This window comes from Perognathus longimembris, chromosome 20 (genome assembly GCF_023159225.1).
Source record: "Perognathus longimembris pacificus isolate PPM17 chromosome 20, ASM2315922v1, whole genome shotgun sequence".
Taxonomy (NCBI): Eukaryota; Metazoa; Chordata; class Mammalia; order Rodentia; family Heteromyidae; genus Perognathus; species Perognathus longimembris.
Genome location: NC_063180.1, coordinates 29993403 through 30013315, shown reverse-complemented (window position 1 = coordinate 30013315; position 19913 = coordinate 29993403). Strand labels below are relative to the sequence as shown.

At 52.3% G+C, this 19913-nt stretch overlaps 1 protein-coding gene across 1 annotated transcript in view; it reads right to left on the bottom strand.

The window, feature by feature from the left end:
- Positions 1-19913, bottom strand: part of LOC125368189 — a 33189-nt gene that overhangs the window by 12011 nt on the left and 1265 nt on the right. Inside the window, 16 exon segments of the mRNA XM_048369039.1 lie at positions 1288-1433; positions 1436-1517; positions 2110-2205; positions 2305-2508; positions 3262-3960; positions 4157-4340; positions 12085-12171; positions 12376-12497; positions 12827-12856; positions 13301-13387; positions 13829-13885; positions 15554-15638; positions 16061-16164; positions 16484-16699; positions 17459-17727; positions 18049-18116. Of these exon segments, the coding sequence (XP_048224996.1) occupies positions 1288-1433; positions 1436-1517; positions 2110-2205; positions 2305-2508; positions 3262-3960; positions 4157-4340; positions 12085-12171; positions 12376-12497; positions 12827-12856; positions 13301-13387; positions 13829-13885; positions 15554-15638; positions 16061-16164; positions 16484-16699; positions 17459-17727; positions 18049-18116 (2536 nt within the window).

Genomic DNA, 19913 nt, shown 5'->3' with positions numbered 1-19913 from the left:
TCTGGGAAGGGACTTTTCTTTTTCAAATAGATGACAATGTGAACATGCTTAAAAACTGGGCAGTTAGAAACCAGCCACCAAGTGTGTCCTTTGGACCACTGACTAGAAGACAACAGGCAGGTTCACTGACTGGAAACACCGCTGGTTACAAGATGGGTCCTTTGCTGCTGATGCTGGGGTGTGTCTGGCTTTCACGGGGTAAGCAACAGTGAGCAACAGTGAGTGTGCATATCACCTTTGATGTCCCAGGCTGCGTCTTAAAGATAATGGCACTGGTGATGGTAGATTTAAAGGTGTGGGCGTCTCTGGCTCTCCTTGGGCCTGACATCACTCTCAGCGTTAGTCACCCCTAAACACAGCAGGAAGGAGGTATAGTTGGGCTTTGGGGGACAGTGTGGAGCCATACTCAGTAACCAGAAAGTTTCTGTTGGCTGAAGAACCTTTCCCACAGCTGGTGGACCTTGTGAGAAAGGAAACCCCTGCTCTGGCTGAAGTTGGAATTCCCACAGCCCAGCTGCACATGGTTCGGGTTAGATTTAATTTGATTTGAGAAAATTGAGAAATGGATCTTTTTGGATGCATGCCTGAGATTATAAAGTAAGGTGTAGGCTGGGAGTGTGGCTTAGTGGTAGAGTGCTTGCCTACCATGCATGAAGCCTTGGGTTTGATTCCTCAGCACCACATGCACAGAAAAGCCAGAAGTGGGGCTGTGGCTCAAGTGGTAGAGTGCTAGCCTTGAGCAAAAGAAGCTAGGGGACAGTGCCCAGGCCCTGAGTTCAAGTCCCAGGACCAGCAAAAAAAAAAAAAAAGGTAAGGTATATAATCACTACCCTTGTAACTGGAAAGTGGGAGGCACCCTTCTTAGCCTTCACGTCTCCCTGACTCCCAGCCCTGGAGCCCCAAAAGCTGAGGTGGCCAGAAAGCTCCCAGGGTGCTACTTTTGCTCAGCTCCAGGATAAGGGACAGAGAAACAAAGGTGGGTGCAATAGTGGCTAGCAAGGGTCAGCCGTGTCTGAGCTAGCGTGTCCACTCATGGCTGAGCCATGCAGGCAGACAGCCAGTTTCCCAGTCTCGAACATTCAGTGGAGTCACAGGGACACAGACCACAAAAGCCAACTCCAGGGGATGGAGCTGTGGTAAAGAGCTTCCTTAGCAAGTGTGAGGCCAGGAGTTCAAATCCTAGTAACTCCCAAACCAACAAAACACAAAATTGATTGGGTACCTCCAGCTCCCCTAACCACGACTGATTGGTTTCTCCCCTGTACGTCTCCTTGCTTCGTCACCCACCTTTAAGCAGTCAGCCTTGTCCTCATGGCACACCTCCTCTATGGTCTCCATCAGCTCTTTGCAGGTCTCCAGGCTTTCTCCACAGCTGACCAGCTATCCATACAGGGCCTCCAGCTTCTCTTTCTTTTTCTCCCCAAGAGCCTGTATTTTTCCTCATATTTTTGAGCAAGTGTTTCCAAGATCTCACTGTAATGTGACTCGACGTTTTGTTCCTGTCTTCTGAAGTTCTCCTGCAAGACAGCTGATCTCAGTCTCGGCCTCAGTGCCCGGGATATAGTGGAGGTCATTGTTCTGCCAGGATGGAGGAGTCGCCAACCTGGCAGTATTCCACAGTCCTTTTCAGTTTTAGCTGCCTCCTACTGCCATGACAATCAGCTGGGGACCCCTACCTTAATGTGGAATAGAGGCCTTCCTACATTTCCTTCTGAGCTGTCAAAGCTTCCTGATCTTCACATCCTGAACTTCCCGATCTTCACTTCCCATAAACCTCAGCACCAACTAGATCCCACCCACAAGGGGAAAGAGGAGATGTGGAGCAGAATTGTGGCCAGTGGGCACTGCCCAACAAATGTGACATGCAGAAAGGAGGGGTGGGGTGCTGTCTTTAATCGAGGGGACAATTCATGAGAAGCACCTGAGATGTATGGACACTGAGGTCCCAATTTAGAGCCAAGAGGGAGCGCAGAATGCTGGCAACCTGCGTGTCTGTATCTGCCCAGGTGCAGAGGAAGGGGTGGGGATGAAGAGGAGGGAGGATGGCATGGAGGGGCCGCCCACCTATAAGGTGCTGGACACCCCCATGGCTGTTAGACACGCTCTCACCTCCACCATGATGAAAACCTCTTCCAGGTGACTCGCAAAGTTTTCCATGTGGATAATCTGCTTTTCCAGTCGGCACATGTACTTGTGGATTTCATCCTGTTGCCGGGGCATCACAGAGGAGGTGTGAATACCGCCTTTGTCCTGTCTCTTTCCTGAGGCCCCCCCCCCCCCCATACACACACATGACCCTCTTACCCTGATGCTTTCCAGTGCTTTCTCCAGTGGGGTCACGTGGTGGTCCTTGTGCTCATGTGAATTCTCCGCAGCTCTAAGCGGAGTCTTGCAGGTGACACAGAAGACATCGGCAGCTTCCTCCTCGTCCTCCTCCTCCGGGATGACATAGCACTCGTACTCCTCACTGGCACGGCCGTGAGTGTAGCGGTATGCTTCCCGCAAGTCCTGGCACGTAAGGACTAACCCCAAAACCACACAGACACACAGTCACCTAGGAAGAAAACACTTTAGTGTAAGCCTAAGCTGACAGACTAGCTCTCCCAGGATAGAGGAGTGGCAGCCTGCTCTCAGGCAGCGAGGACATTAGGATTACCAGGGAGGCTGAAGGCAGGAGAAGGAGCTGGGAGGAGGAAATCTCTTGTGGCCACAGCTGGACACTGTGTATCAGGCAGCCAGGGCAGGACATTCTATAGCTGGCTCTTAGCCAGGGAAAACATCCTATAGCTGGCTCGTAGCCAGGGACAAGACATTGTCTAGCTGAGCACCAGGAGGAGGCGTGGGAAGGGACTGGGCATCTTGACTGCTGCAGCAACATGTTCCTGACTCACTTGGGGCTACGGGTGCGTGCAGGTTGGGTGGGAAGGGGCGACCGTGGCCATGCCTGTGGATGACCCAGGAGGAAGGCTGTCGACCTAAAACATGCAGTTACACCGCTCCATCCACAACAGCCAGACCCATCCTCCAACAGGTGAGCACATCGACATAACGTGTCCAGGAGACCCGCGCCCGCACCCCTGAGCCCCGAGGGCCTCTACACGAGGCCGCGCACCACGCGGGGCGTGAGTTCCAGGCCAGTCCCGCTCCACACAAGGCGCCCCAAGGGGAACGAGGCCGGCTGACTGCGCCGGAGCCTCGGGCTGGGACTCAGCGAGCATCGCAGAGGAGGGGGCGCCTTCGACCGGGAGCGGGGTGAGGCACCGGGCGGAGGCCCACGTCGCAGGAGGGCGGCGGCTGGTGCAGATCCCTGCGCACCCCGTGGAGAAACGCTCGCCACAGACCCGGCCACTGGGGGGCGCGGAAGCGCAGTCCGGAAGGCACCGCTGCGGGCGCCCCCGCCCTCCTCGGGCCAGCGCTGAGGGCCTGCCGCTCGTCCAGGACACGAGATCCCAGGCGCGAGTGAGGCGAAACGAACCGAGTACGGGTTCCCGTCACGGCCAGAGCTCCGCCCAGGGGCCGAGGGGGAGCATCAAGGGCACCGGAATCCAGGCCGGTGAGGGAGGGACTGGGAATGGGGGGCGGAGCCTCGGGGGGTTCAAAGGATTCTGGGTGATGGAGTCCGTTCGGGAGGACGAAGGCGGAGTGCGCATGCTCGAGAGCAGGGGCGGCGCCCGGAGCTCCGCGGTGAGGGCGGGGCTTCGCATTCCGGAGCGAGGGCCTGGGCAGCAGGCTGGCGTGGACGCAGTCTCCCGGGCGCCTCAACATCCCGGCGGGCTCTGGGCTGGCGTGGGGTTTGGGGTCCAGCCGCCGGCTGCCACGGTGCTGCCGGGGCTTCCCTGGGCAGCGCAGCGCAGAAGCAGCCGCCTCGGCTTCTGGCAAGTGGGTTTCCGGATCCCTCGCAGGTTCGAGCCTGGCCGCCTGGCGGGCAGTGACACGAGCGTTCCGTGGGGCTGACACCACCTGGAGGCGCGGAGGTCAGGCCGCGCTGGTAGGGGAAGCCAACCACGGGGCTTCGTGCAGGCTGGGGCCCTGCGCCCCGAACTCGGAGGTGGGGCAGGAGCTTCGCTGACCAGGGGGGAGCTCCGCCCCGGTCTGCACGTGGGGAAACTGAGATTCAGAGCTTCCGCCACCTGGACGGGGCGGGATCCACAAGGACCTTCCTGTGGGACTCCTGGTCCACCGAAGGTCCCACATCACCTCCCACCCCGCGGTCCCCAAATCTCGGGGCTGATGGCTTCAGTGATGGGGCTGAGACAGGGAAGGAGGCTGCCTGGGAGCTGGTCCACGGGTGACTATTGCACAGGGTGGCTGAGGGAGAACTAGGCGGGCTGAGGCGGCCCCTGAGGACCAAGCAGATCAGGAGCGAGTGCTGTTGGGGAAGGAGAGGAGAAATCTGAGAGAATGTCTGAGCGGTGAGGGAGCGGGTACCCATGCTGCTGATGTTTAGGCAGGAGGCGGCTTCCACTAGCTGGAGCGGGAAGGTGGAAAGCAAGATGTGGGGTACAGATGTTTCTAGGCCTCTGAGGCAGCCTGTCTAGAGACACTGTGCAGGCCCAGCCACAGAGGTCAGGGAGCCAGGCATGGTGGCATACATCTGTTATCACAGCACTCAGGAGGAAAAGGAAGGAGAATAGGGCCAGTAAGAGGAGACTCAACCAGGACTTACAGACCTGCAGGCCCGGGATAGTGCCTGCCTGTCTGCACCTGTTTGCTCATCTGCCTTCGACTGGAAACAGGATGGAGCAGCAGAGCATATAATAGATATCGAGGGTGGGAATGTGGACAAGTTGCCAGAGTGCTTGCCTAGTACACATAAAGCCCTAGGTTCGACTCCTCGGCACCACATTGACACAAAAGGCCAGAAGTCTCAAGTGGTAGAGTGCTAGCCTTGAGCAGAAAGCAGCCAGGGACAGTGCTCGGGCCCTGAGTCCAAGCCCCAGGACTGGAAAAACAAATACATAATAGATATCCATAAGCATTCACCGATCCTTCATTATTACTTGAGTCGCCTCATACTATTCCTGCCTAGAGACAGGCACTGGCCTCCAAGCTCTGACCTGGTACTCCTGATGGGAACTACTGTGCTGGGCTTCCCTGGCCATGAACCTGCAGAAGATGTGTGTGGTGGTGAAGCTGGAAAACTATGAGGAGGAGTAAGAAGCCATCCTGTGGGACCTGGAGATGCACACCTCCAATTCTGGTGCTTCCTCTAGGAAGAGGCAACAGAACCCCAAGAGGCACTAGCCTGGCTTCATGAGCTGTGTCACCAATGGCTACAGCCAGACGTGTCTGCCAAGGACCAGATTGGAACTCTTAGTTCCTGGGTGCACTGCTTCCCTGAGATTCAATACAAGGACAACATCCAGACAGCCCTGAAGAGGCTGCTGCCTTCCTTGCCAGGCTACACAGAGAGCTGGGCTAGCCTCAGAAATGGGTGAGTTAATGGACCTGAATGGATCTCAGGACTGGAGCACCATCCAGCTGTCTTCTGCCCTGGGGAGTGCTGTACCTGGCCAGAAACACCCTCTTCTGCCTGCATGATGCATATGTGGTGCGCACCTATAACAGGGATCCTCTGTGAGGCTCCTCAGGACAGGAAGGGTTCTTGCAAGTTCATCCCTACACTACCTGGAATTATGTTGACACATGGCCATAGGCTAGCAGAAAGGAAGGGTAACAAGTAGACGTGCACCAACAAGTGGGCCTTTTTCTCCCTGCTTGGGGGCTGGGGGAAGGAAGAGTTTAGAGGGTGTAGTCAGAAGGTGTTGGCCAGGCCGACTTTGGGGTTCTGGAGTGCGTGCTCATCAACCTTTACTGTACCCAGCATCACTCTCAACTTGGTTGGAGCATCTCCCCAGGTCACAATCCAGGTTAAGGGCCGGGAGGTCCTATCTATCAGAGAAGACAGAGCCCTCCAGCTTTCAGCAGGGCGCTCAAACTAAGCCTCAAAATCCAGAACCTGGGGCGGAGACACAACTTGGGCACTTGCCTCTCCATCTTCACATGAAGGAGGAACCAGAGGTTAGGAGGATTCAGGTGAGGCCAGTCAGAATGGACAAGACCTAACCTCACTAGGTGGACCAGAAGACGTTGCTCTGAGCAGTCCGAATTCCACTGGGCCAGGCCTTGTTAGAAAAAAGAATTCCTATCAGTCTCAATCGCTGTCCCTTATGAGGAAAGCCTGGCTAACACAACCACATTGCCATAGCTCTGCACAAGCATGGAGGGGGCTTTTCCCTGAGTGGACCATGTACAACTTGTGGTGATGTCCGCTAAAGGTAATCCCCTGGTAGCTGGGAAGCAGGCTAAGGAAAGACCACATAGTGCTGAAAGCTTGCTCTTCATACTTAACTCCCAGCCAGAGTACCTGAGCCTGCCACCCACAGTGGGTCATAATCTACTCTGCCCCATGCCCATGTCCAGGTCGTCCCAGCCTAGATCTGACATTTGGCAAACCATTGGGAAGGCCAGCAAGGTGGGACCTCCCTTGGGCTACCTGATGGTATTCTTTCCCTGTAGAGCTCCTGGAGTCTGAGCTGCTTCCTATTACCCAAGAGGTGGCAGCCCTCCTCCTACCTAAGGAGCAACTCTGTCCGGGGAGCCAGTTTGGTGTGTCACTCAAGCCCGTCACTGAGTCCTGCCAGTATAGTGAGCACTATGGGCTATGGGACAGTGCTGAAACAGACCTCTCCTCACAGCAGGACTGGGCCTGAGGGCCCTCCATGTCCTGAGCTCCCAGGGGACCTTTGGCAGGAGAAAATGGAGGACCTCTTCTCCCAGATGAGTCACAATGGCAATGGTGGAGCCAAGCCCTCCTTATAGTCCACTGTGCCCATGAGCACTGGAACTGGAACTACCAAGGACGCCTTCACTCTAGTCTGCCCCACGTACCCATTTTGGAAGACACATGTCCAGCATGCTAGGAAAGTTCTGCCCTCCTGGCTCCTCTTCTCATGTCAGAACACCTCTTGAGAGCAAAGTCTATGCTTTGCACTCTTAAATCCCTCTTGCAAACATCCTGCATGGCCTCCTGACACTTGTGTGGATCCTGCTGGCTCAGTATCAGGAGTGGGGAGTTGAGGACCTTGTGAGAAAAACAGCTCAGTGCATAGAGCAGGAGGGCCTCTAACATAATGCAGTTATCCAGTAAGGAAACGTCAGGAGGGCATAATATTGGGACACAACCGTAATATCGGTAGATATGGTAGATATGCATGGAATCAATACAGGTTCTTCCTAGACAGACGGTGGCCAGACTGTCCTCACCAGAACGAGCGAGGAACCTTGAACATTGTACTTGGCCTTTTTGTCCTATTATGACTGAGACTTGAGAGTGTATTCTATGTGCCAAAGGACATTAGACTTTTGGTTTTCTTCATCCCTGCACCTGCTACTGTGTGGCTATTCTTTTCCTTGTGTACTAGGAGGAAGGAATGGCTGCCATGTTATAGGTGAGCACAAAGTCAACTTGAATGAAATCTATCAAATAGGGAATTTGTCAGAGGCAAATTTCTGAGGCATGTTCAGCCATACCTGAAGGTGGCTTTTGTGAGCAGGTGGTAAGAAAAACAGGGCCCAAACCATCCAAGGGCTGAGAATGTGGCTTAGCGGTACAGTGCTTGCCTAACATGCATACATGAAACCCTGGTTTGGATTCCTCAGCAGCACAGACATAGAAAAAGCCAGAAGTGGTGCAGGGGCTCAGATGGTGGAGTGTAATCCTTGAGCCCAAAGCCAGGGACATTGCCTAGGCCCTGAGTTCACAAGCCCCCAATTAGGCAAAAAATACCAAAACATCTGATTCTCATTCATTACCTCCCTCCCTCCCTCCCTCCCTCCCTCCCTCCCTCCCTCCCTCCCTCCCTCCCTCCCTCCCTCTCTTTCTGTCTCCCTCTTCTTCACTGTCTTGTTCTTTTTATTTTTTTTGCCAGTCCTGGGGCTTGCACTCAGTGTCTGAGCACTGGCTTCTTTTCTTCAAGGCTAGCACTCTACCACTTGAGCCACAGCACCACTTGTGGCTTTGTCTGTATATGTGGTGCTGAGGAATCAAAAGCCAGGGCTTCATGTATGCGAGGCGAGCACACTACCACTAGGCCATATTCCCAGCCCCGATTTCAGGCACTTTTAGACAAACGTACTTCAAGTAAAAAAAAAAAAGGACATACTAATATCTAAGTATCAATTGTATAAATGAGCTAACCCTCAGCCTCTCAAAAGGTCAAAGTACCTTGAATGTTCATTAGATTTATTGGAAAGAACAGGAAAATATCAAGGCTTTTATTGTTTTTCTTTCTTTTTGCCAGTCCTCAGGCTTGAACTCAGGGCCTGAGTGCTCTCTCTGGCTTCTTTTTGCTCCCGGCTAGCACTCTGCCACTTGAGCCACAGTGATACTTCTGGTGTTTTCTATATATGTGGTACTGAGGAATCAAACCCAGGGCTTTCCATATGGCAGGCAAGCACTCCACCACTAGGCCATATTCCCGGCCCCAGGGCTTTAATATTTATAATATTTACAGTGTAATAAATGATCTAACAACTAGTGTTCAAATAATCCATATACAAATGTATCCAAATATGATCTATTTTTATATACTAAAATATGTGTTTTAAAGAAGTATTTTTTAAAGTACTTATAATTCCCATATTACCTAGAAAAAATTGGTAATCCAAGGAATTATCTGTATAATAGAAATATTAATGTCTTAGATTGGCTCTTGAAGGTAGAGTTTTATTCCTATGAAGGACATATCGTACTTCAGCTTAACTCTATTGAAACATTGTTTTTAAAAAAAGCCGTTTGTATAGCTGTGTAGGATATTTTTAGTAAAGAGCATTCTAGCCTCCCAGTATGATATGTGTTTAAAAAGAACTTCAGGAGACTGGGAATATAGCCCAGTGGCAAGAGAGCTTGCCTCACATACATGAAACCCTGGGGTCGATTCCCCAGCCCCACATATATAGAAAATGGCCAGAAGTGGCGCTGTGGCTCAAGGAGTAGAGTGCTAGCCTTGAGCAAAACGAACTCAGGGACAGTGCTCAGGCCCTGGGGGGGGAGGGGGGGGGAATCAGATGTAGCTAGAAATTTAATTAATGGAAAATTTCAAAAATAACCAAGGCAATTAACATAAACTGCTGTAAGTGGTTCCCATTATAGCTCCCTGCATTTTTACCCTCTCCTGTAGACACACATCTTCAGTTTCCATCTGATCACATTGTGTCTACTGAACTAGGCACCAACTTGTTAGTGCTGGGTTTCGTTTCTTTTCCCAGTATAGCTTTGACTTTACTTATGCTGCTCCCTATAGGAATACATGTTCTTCCCTTGGGACCCATGTGAAATCCAAGTGGACAGTCATTCCAAAGCCCCACTGCTCTCAAAGCTGACATCTTAGCTCAAACAAATGCCTCACTTGGCTATTCACCTAATCTCACATGTATCTAGTGTTGTTGAAAAGGTGTAGGTACCTTGAAATTCATAGGGATGACCATTACCTATATCAGCACTTCGGGAAGAGAATGGAAGAGAATGACAAATTTTCAGTAAAGTACTGTCAACAAATGTATCACGGGATAGATTCTACTACAGATTTTTAAATTATAAATACAATAAGCTTTCTCTGTCTAAAATGAAGGAAAGATGTTCAACTTAAATTTCCTATGGTAATTTTCATGTGAGCTGTTACACTAATATATTTGAATATCTACTATACTTACAGAGTACATAAACACTACCAGGGAACAATAAAGAATGACATATTCAGTAGCAGGTCAGGAAATCATTGTTCATGTTAACAGTTTAATGCTATAATTTTGAAGACAGAAAGCTCTTCAATACCAAAGAAAAGATCATCAGGCTTTGTTACAAACTTAGATCTTTTAGGAATTCTCTGTGTACCTGTTGCCCTTATGACCAAAGTTATACAAGTGTCCAAAGGTAAAGCTATGTTACCAGTGGGGAATAAAGAACAAGAGCAGCTATAACTCTGTAACTGAAGACATCCCTGGATATACCATACCTTAAAGGTAATGCAATCCAGATTCTTGACATCTTCATAACCTGTTGGCACGCTGAGGCCACGGGTCGATTCTCTGAGGAACTCTCATGCGCACAAATTTCTTTCTAAGATGCTTTCTATTTACGTTTGTCTTCTTTGAAATATAAAGTTCATACACTTGACAGTCTAACTTCTGTAGTCCAAGCATTCGGGACCGATGCACTAACAGCAGGCATTATGAAACCAGCGGTACTTGGATGCTCCCATGGACTCACAGGATATTTTACACTATGTATGGACATGCGGTCATGAAACTAGACCACAGTAAACAGTTGCTCTTTGTGACCGGAATAAGGGGCCATGAACGTTATTTATTTTATTTTATTTTTATTAATTGAACATAAATTTTTTTACAAGGTGTTGTGCAAAAAGGGTGCAGTTACATAGTAGGGCAGTGTGTACATTTCTTGTGATATCTGACAACCTGTTTTTCTATCCCTTGTCTAGGTCAGGTAGACATATATGCAATATACAATGTATCAAGAACATATAGAGTATTCACAGACTTGGTCTCTACTGTCTCGCTGTCTCCCTTTGTTAACAGTCATATATCAGGGAGATCATGCCCCTTTGTTTTCTGTGCATGAACATTATTTTTAGGAACAGACACATTTGGGTGATGAGGCTGGTTCACAGTTTCTAAAATAGAAACCAGGTTCTCATGTTCTGAAAGTTCTTCTGCACTAGGGAAGGAAACAATGCTCCAAATCAACTGGGTGTGTCCTTCTGTGAGCACCCAGAAGAGAGAGGGGATAGGCTCATACAGTTCTTCTACTGTGCTCTTGAAGTGGGAGGAGTGTCACTTTACTTCTGAGGATGACACATACCAACACAACCCCAGCACTTGTCCCAAAGTGCCCCAAGACACAGCGTACACTCTTTAGAGCAGGAACAATTTCCTTGTCCAGGCCCGCCCTGGCATAGCTCCTGAATGAGACATTTGCTCACACCACTAGCACAGAGTGCGTTGTAACAGCTCTGTGATACAGGGAACCACATCAGATATGTCAGCAGGGCTAGAGGAAGCCCAACACACTGTGACTCCATGACTCTTCCAAGCTGATCCTATCTCCCTCCAGGAAGTGCTTCAGTGACCTTCCTGCAAAGAGTTGCCTCCTGCCGGCCCCACAGGGGGCGATGCAGAGTTGGGGTTTTGTTTTTGATTTTTTTTTTCTTTTCTGTTTTTTTTTCTCATATTTTTTTTTTTTTTTGTGGCAAAGCGGGGTTGGGGTTTTGTTTTGTTTCTTTTGTGGTTCTTTTCTTCTTTTGTGTTTTTTTTTATTTTTGTTTTTTTTTGTGGTGAATCGGAGTTGAGGTTTTGTTTCTTTAAAATTTTTTTTTTCTTTTTTGGGTTTTTTTTTTTTTTTGGTTTTTTCTTTTTCTTTTTTCTTTTTTTTTTTTTTTGGTGTGTTTTTTGTTTTTGTAACATTCTAATAGGCTAGGCTGCCATATTCACTTAATATAGGATTGCCAAAGAAGGATTGAGAGGGTTTCAGGATTGGCGGTGAACGCAGGGGAGGTGTGGCCTGGGCCACCTTAGGTTTGTGGTGATTAGCCCAGTCCAGCCAGACTAAGGTGAGATGATATTAATGTTTTGGCCCTTTCTTTTCCTGGGAAGAAAGCTGAAACAGGCTCTAAGCTTCTTCTTTGTCCTCTGGAGAAAGGTCATTTGGAGTGGCTGGGAGCCGCCACTGCAAGGGAAGGCAGTGTTGTGTGAATGGTGGCATCAGAGAGGTTCTAGAAGTGCAAGCCCCAAGCACAGTTCAAGTTCCCACTCCCCAGTACCCTGCTAGCATGCAGCTCCAGTCCAATTTCTTGGCAATCACTGCTTTCCTTAATCTGACCCCTTCTCAGGGATGGATCCCAGAGACTTCATAGGGGAAGAAGGTGAGGCCCAGAGAACTGAGCCTCTGAGCTCAACAATAGGGCTGCTGTCACCTGGGCCAAGTCTGCCCAAGCCTGTGGGGCCAGCGGGTTGCCCAGCCCCCCATCTGCCCTGGCCCCTGCCTGACAGGGCCCATCCACTTACTTCTTGTCAGGATTGCCAATGGCTGAGTGCTTCTTGCTTGGACAGTCAGTGGGACTGCAGGGCTCCAGCGTACAGGACAGCTCGTAGCTATGACAAATATGCCCGTGAGGAGACCAAGTGCTGTGTACAGCTCCCAGCCCAAATTGACCTGGGCGTCGGAGCTTAGTGACCCACCCCTCATTAGGCCCTCTAAAGTGTCTATCCCGTCCCCCTCACCCAGATACACACCTCAGTCCCTCTGGCCCCTCCTAGGGACGGCCCCTTTTGCTGCCCCAGAGAGTGGCAACCTACCTGGCATCCTTGCTGAGCCGCTCCAGGCCCCTGAACCACTCAGTAAAATGGTGGTCCACTCGAATATTATAAAAGCGGCAACTGCGTTGCAGCTCTCTCATCTGATCGAGGATCTCGATTTCCTGGCCATGGACAGCACAAGGGCAGTGACAGGGCTGGGCTGGCCAGGGCTGGGCTAGGCTGTCTTGGGAGGGACCCAGCTCCTCTGCTGCTCTAGCCACCCAACATCCACTGAGCCTCCCAAGGCTGCCTGGGAGCTCACAGCCATGTCCTTACAATCCATCCTGCCAGCAGGGAATCTTCTGGGTGCCACCTCATAACCCACCCTGCCTGGGGTAGCACTTCTTTCTACTGCCATTGCCCCCAGGAGAAAAGCGCAGAGGGGCAGGCCTGACTGCACCCCCCTGCTGGCCCCCACCAGCCCTGTCCTGTCTAGGCAGCTACCACTCACCCGTATCAAATTCTTCTCTTTGCTTTTCTCCTAGAAGGCAGAGGGCATTGCAATTAGAATGGGGCCCTTCTGCCCTTAGGACCTCTGAGCAGGGCCTCCTCTAGCCACAGGATCCCATGTGCATGCATAGAAAGAGGACCAACTAGCAGAGTGGAGGGCTGGGCACCGAGCATGCAGTCAGGTGCAGGCAGTGTGAGGACTGACCCTTCTGTGCTAGGAGGAACATTGTGGCTTCAGGGGAATAGGCCTGGCTTGGGCCACAGGTTGTTTGTCTTAGGAAATCTGCTGCCAGGTGGGGCCCCAGATCCTCCCTTATGGGACTTGAAGTCTCAGGTGGGCTCTGTGCCCACAGCATGGGGCTCAGGCAGCTGTGGGCGGCACCTGCTCTCAGGGGCATTGCACTCAGCTTAGAGCACGGCCTTGAGGCCACCAGCAGTGCCAGAGCTCAGGACGCCAGCTCCCTGTGCTACTCACATCCTGGGCATCCACGTAGGCCAGGTGAACCACGAGGAAATCTTTCAGGAAGATTCTCAGATAGGGCACGATGCCCTTGATCATCCCCTGTAGGATTGGCAGGGTGATGGTCAGAGCCCAGGGCCCACCCTGCCCCAATCCCAATGGACTTCTCAGACAGCCTGCACCCACACAGGGCCTCCCACATAATGGGATCCTGGAGAACCTGTGAGCCCTCTGTCCACAGCCCTTACCAGCTGCTTGCAACTCCAAACTCTACAGGTCCAGCACTAGGCTTTTGTATGCAGAGTCCAAAGGGAAATAGCCCACCACTGCCCAGCAGCCTCCTCAAGACTCTGCCAAGCCCTGGCTCTGCTGGCTGTACTTCCTCCTTCCCATCTGACAGCTCCCTGATCAGGGCTCCCATCTCCCATAGCGTGATCGTCCCTTCTGCTTGCCACCCTTGGGGATGAGCTCCAAGGCTAACAGAGCTAGTTAAGGCTAGCGTTTTCTCAGTGAGGCATCCTGGCCGAGGTCTCAGTCACTCACCATCTTTTTAGACTGCCTAGGACCTCCTTTGAGCAGCTTCGCCAGCTTGCGGGTCTCCTGCCAGAATCAAACATGTTGTGAGTGAGGGCTCTGTCTTGTGCATCTTCCTAGTGCCAGTGTGTTCCTCGTGCTATGCATTTGGCTGCTGTGCAGGGCCAAACCTTTAATGGCCAAGCTGACCAATTCTAGCTCAGGCTTGGTCCCAGCACTCACTGCTGGGCATCTCCCCTGGACACCGGGCCTCCTCTGCTTGCTTCCTCAACTGCACAGCCCGCCTCCTGGCACTGAGGACTGGATAGGGTCCTCTGCTGCCTGCCTCCAATGGTGCTGACCTGCCTGGCATGGGGGGGAGGGTCATACCTCCTCAGAACTCTACAGGGTTCATTGCTTTCTCCTTTGGGAGGAAGGACAAAAGCCAACCAGGGTGGTCAGCCTTGGGAGCTGTGTAGCCCTTCCTATATTCCTGGAGAAAACTGAAGGATACAGAAGGCTGTTGGGCTGTTCTGTGGCCTCAGGCCCGTAGGGAAGGGGTCCATGAGCTTCTCAGCAGACTTCACTCAGCTAGCTTTTCTCTGAGGGTCAGGATCGTCCCGGCACAAAGGGAAGGTGCCATGGCGTTCCACAATCCTTCCTGACCACAACATCCTGCTCTCCTCAGCTGAGTAGGATGGGGTTGTGACTCCTGCAATATCTTCCCCTCTCTCTGCGGCCCAGGCCCATGGGCTGGGGCAGGAAGCTCTCTCTACCTGTGCGCAGCTGGCACAGGAGCATCCCAGGACCCACTTGTGCACACCAATGTGTCCAGAATGTGAGGGGATGTGCCTTCAGTTGCTCTTAAATGGGAAGAGCTCAGGAAAGAAGAACCAGGCCTTGGTTTTTTCTCACCTTCCTCTTTGGGGGTTTCTTTTCCTAATTTGTTTTCATTGCCACTAGCAGACCGCACGGTCGGGGTGACCTTTGAAGGTTGAAGCTCCTAGTGGCTAGGCTACCACCTGAGCCACAGGTCCATTTCCCCATTTGGGGGGTCATCTTCCAGCTTTCCATGCCAGGCTAGCTTGGAACAGCAATCCTCCCATATCCTCTTGTCAGAGTTGGAGTTAGGTTGAGAGACAAGAGTTAGGGGTACTTGGCCAGCCCTGTTTGTCAAGGCCTTGGGCCATGCACAGCCTCTGCTGTGGGCTGGGAACCTCTCAGCTGGGATCTGAGCATGAGCAGCATCAGCTCTGTGGATACATTCAGAGCCCCACAGTGCCTCTGGCGGCGCAAGGCTGCTCTGGGTGATTGCACCCCAACCCAGGGGGGCCTTATGCATTTGGCCAAGCGGCACCCCTGAAATGCCCCTAGCAGAGAAGGCCAATTCTGAACAGTGTATCTAAACAATGAGGGGCAGGAGTCAGTGGAGGCATCCTGCACGCAAGCCAGCCAGATGTGGGGAAAGGCAGCCATGATTCTGGGGCCTATAGCACATTTGGCAACATGTGGGTGGGTAGAAGCAGTCCCCAGTTCTGGAGATCCTCTGCTTCCCTGGGCCACCATGTTTTCCCATTCTATGTCCCAACCAGAAAGACCTCCAAGGACTCCAGGGCTCTTGACCTGCAAGAGTGCCTATCAGTCAGCTCCTCCCTTGCCTTTCCCCCCAAGAGAAGGGCAACCATGTGGCCACACCCCTTCAGCATGAGTGCCCTCTCCAGCTCTGCCCTCTGCCTTCCCCTCCTCATAGCATACCTTCAGTAGCAGCTCTCTACTCTTAGAGTAGTTGTTTTCAGGAGAGGTGATCTCGGCCAGCTTTTGGAATGTGAGCAAGTCCTTCCTGCAGGAGCGACAGAGTGAAGGTGTGGGAGGAGGCAGTTGGACTCCATTTTGTATGGGCAGCAGGCCTCCCACAGGGCAGCACAACAGTGTCCAAAAGCCTTTCCCTGAGTGTCCGGACCCGTGGCCCATGAGCAGTTTCTTGTTCCTGGCAGAAAGCTGTGCTATCCCACTTCCACTAGTCAGTGCTGCTTTCATTTCAACAAGACACGGATGTGTGGCCACCTCAGAAAACCGGATAATCGTGTGTATGGGTATGTGCCTGTATTGAGTGGCCGAGCCTGCCCAGGATTCCCTTGGCTATTCCTAGGCAACAAGTGTGCCATTCACATTCCCTGGCCTGGACTTTGGGGCCCCAGGTCAGGGAGGGTGCTGTCTACCATGTGGACCCTCAGGGCCTTTCCTGGTTGAATAGGTACCCACCTGGAGACCTGTTGCCATGACCTGTGCAGACGAGAGATGGCTCTGCTCTGCAGGGCAGACATGATGGCGTGCAGTGAGGAGAAATTCCTCAGGACGCGGCAACCCTGAGGAGGAAGATTGTGTGAGCCTTCGCTGGCACTGTTTACACCACTTACCCAGAACTAGAGGGGAGCCTTGGAATGGCAGGGCTTGGCAGGGAGCTAAGGCATCCCAGGGAGCGTTTGGGCTCCCCCAAAGGCTGAGGAGCAGGATAGAGGGAAGAGCCCACCACTGGTGGCCTTGGACTGGCTGGCCCTGTTAAGCATGGGCCTGGCAAGATGGGACTGTGCTCCACAGAGGACCTGAGCACAATTCCAAGATGCACAGGAGAGAGAGATTGGAAGGGACAGCGAGAGGCCAGAGGCCGTACATCTCATCCCCTACCTCAGCCGCCTGGATCCAAAATTCCAGCAGATGCGCCCTGACTGAGGTGTTCATGCTGAGGTCCCCAAGACAGTGGGTTGTAACCAAGGACACGACCTTGTTAAAGTGTATCAAGATGACCTGGATGCTAGGGGCCAGGCGTGGCTTGCCCTTGTTGTATCTCCGGGACCACATGGACCCCAGGCACTGGTTGGGCTCTGCCTTCACAAAGAGCTCCTGGGGAGAAAGGCCAGGGTCACCAGGTCCTGTCACACAGCACAGTGCCCAGGCCCAGGCCTGGGATCCCTGACCCCACACAAAGACAGACAGACAGACAGACAGACACAGACACACACACACACACACACACACACACACACACACACACACAGAAAGACAAATGGCTCTGGAGCTCAGAGCAGGGAGTAGTACACTCCAACTTCTTGGATTCTCTGGATCTGCTGTGCTGACTGCCCAGCACACCAAGCCCCACAGGGACTCCAAGGGAGCTAAGTTGGGAAGGAGACAGTGGTGCTTGCCCAAGTGCGCTCAGTCCTCCCAAATGCCTTCCAGACCCCGGCAAAAACTTCTTTCGCCCAAGCCCAGCCAGCACATGTTGAGGTCCAAAACCAGTAGCATAAGTCCTACCACAAAAACTAGCACCCTTTCCCATCCCAGGCTTGGCTCCCATCGGGTCCATATCAGGTGCCTGCCAAGGGAGTGAGGAGACCACTGGCTCCTGGTACTTTAGGCTGAGCTGTATCCTGCCTGCCTCTCTTTCTGCTCCAAGGCTTGAATCCACACATTTCCAGGCAGGGCAGCAGGGCTCTCCTCTTTAGGGATTGCACATAACCAAATGGTCCTAGACAGACAGGTGCCAGATGTGCTGGGGCTGGGGCAAGAATCCTTGGGCTCCAGGGAAAGGAAGCTTGGGCCTGGGCAGAAGAGGGCACAGGAAACCCAAGCCCCCACATGCAGCCCTGCCCAGGCCCTCACCACATCCATCCTGGTGAGCTGCTCCGACATCAGCTGGGGAAGTCCATTCAGGGCAGGAGGCACCTTCCGGCTGTGTCCAATCTCTCTGCTCACAAGAGGAGGGTAGTAAGGTTCTTGGGCAGGAACTGCTGCCCAATCCAGCTCTGAATGACCAGAAGTGGAGGGAGCCTGCTCCTTCACGTTGGCCAGGTCGTAATGGGACTCCTGCTGAGGTCTCCAGGCAGCTGCACTGTCCTGAGCAAGCCCTGGTGCACAGGCATTGCATGCTGCTGTGGAAAGCAGACCCAACACCGGAGTTGAGCTTCTCGCGAATTCCTTGTCGGCCCTAGAGCACCTATAATAGGGATCCTCTGTGAGGCTCTTCAGGCCAGGAAGGGTTCTTGCAAGTTCATCCCTACACCACCTGGAATTATGTTGACACATGGCCACAGGCTAGCAGAGAGGAAGGGTAACAACTACACGTGCACCGACAAGGCGCCTTCTTCTCGCTGCTTGGGGCCTTGGGGAGGGAAGACTTTAGAGGGACTCGAAGGAGTTGGCCAGGCAGACTTTGGGCTTCCCGAGTGGGTGCTCATCAACCTTGACTGTACCCAGTGTCACTCTCAACTTGGTGGGGGCATCTCCCCAGGTCACAATCCAGGTTGAGGGTCGGGAGGTCCTATCCGAGAAGACAGAGCCCTCCAGCTTTCAGCAGGGCGCTCAAACTAAGCCTCAAAATCCAGAACCTGGGGCTGAGACACAACTTGGGCGCTTGTCCCTCCACCTTCACATGAAAGAAGAGCCAGAGGTTATAGAGGATTCAGGTGAGGCCAGGCAGAGTGGACAAGACCTAGCCTCACTAGGTGGAACAGAAGAGCTCACTCTGAGCAGTCTGAATTCCACTGAGCCGGCCTTGTTAGAGGAAAGCATTCCTATCAGTCTCAATCGCTGTCCCTTATGAGGAAAGCCTGGCTAACACAACCACATTGCCATAGCTCTGCACAAGCATGGAGGGGGCTTTTCCCTGAGTGGACCATGTACAACTTGCAGTGATGTCTGCTGACGGTAATACCCTGGTAGTTGGGAAGCAGGCTTATTCACAAGTGTGTGTTGCTAAGGTATGCCCACATAGTGCTGAAGAAAGCTTGCCCTTCATACTTAACTCCCAGACAGAGTACCTGAGCCTGCCACCCACAGTGGGCTCTAAGCTACTCTCCCCCAAGCTCATGTCAAGATCTTCACACGTTGCACACCATAGGGAAGGTCAGCAAGGTGGGACCTCCCTTGGGCTACCTGATGGTATTCTTTCCCTGTAGAGCTCCTGGAGTCTGGGCCGCTTCCCACTACCCAAGAGGTGGCAGCCCTCCTCCTACCGAAAGAGCAACTCTGTCCCGGGAGCCAGTTTGGTGTGTCACTCAAGCCCCTCACTGAGCCCTGCCAATATAGGGAGCACTGTGGGCTATAGCACAGCACTGAAACAGACCTCTCCTCACAGCAGGACTAGGTCTGAGGGCCCTCCATGTCCTGAGCTCCCAGGGGACCTGTGGCAGGAGAAAATGGAGGACCTATTCTCCTCAGATGAGTCACAGTGGCAATGGTGGAGCCAAGCCCTCCTTATAGTCCACTGTGCCCATGAGCACTGGTACTGGAACTACCCATGACGCCTTCACTCTAGCATGCTCCAGGTACCCATTTTGGAAGACACATGTCCAACATGCTAGGAAAGTTCTGCCCCCCAAAGAAGCCCATCACTGACCTCCTGGCTCCTTTTAACATCTCACAATGTCAGAACAACTTTTGAGAGCAAACCATGTTTTGCACACTTAAATCCCTCTTGCAAACATTCTACATGGCCTGACACTTGTGTGGATCCTGCTGGTTAAGTATCAAGAATGGGGAGTTGAGGACCTTGTGAGAAAAACAGCTCAGTGCATAGAGCAGGAGGGCCTCTACCATAATGCAATTATCCAGTAAGGAAAGGCCAGGATAGCGTAATATCGGGACACAACTGTCATTTCGGTAGATATGCTAGATATGGATGGAATCATGTCAGGTCCTTCCTGGACAAATGGTGGCCAGACTGTCCTCACCAGAATGAGCGAGGAACCTTCAACATTGAACTTGGCCTATATGTCCTACTATGACTGAGACTTGAGTGGACTCTGTGCTACAGGACATTTAGACTTCTGATTCTTTTTTACCCCTCACCTGCTACTGTGTGGCTATCCTATTCCTTGTGTACTAGGAAGAAGCAATGGCTGCCATGTTATAGGTGAGCACAAAGTCACCTCGAGGAATGAAATCTTTCTATCACATAGGGAACTTGTCACAGGCCAGCCATTACTGAATGTGGCTTTTGTGAGCAGGTGGGTAAAAAACCCCAGTGCCAACCCACCCAAGAACTGGGAATGTGCTTAGTGGTAGAGTGCTTGCCAAGCATGCACGCATGAAACCCTGGGTTGGATCCCTTGGAGGC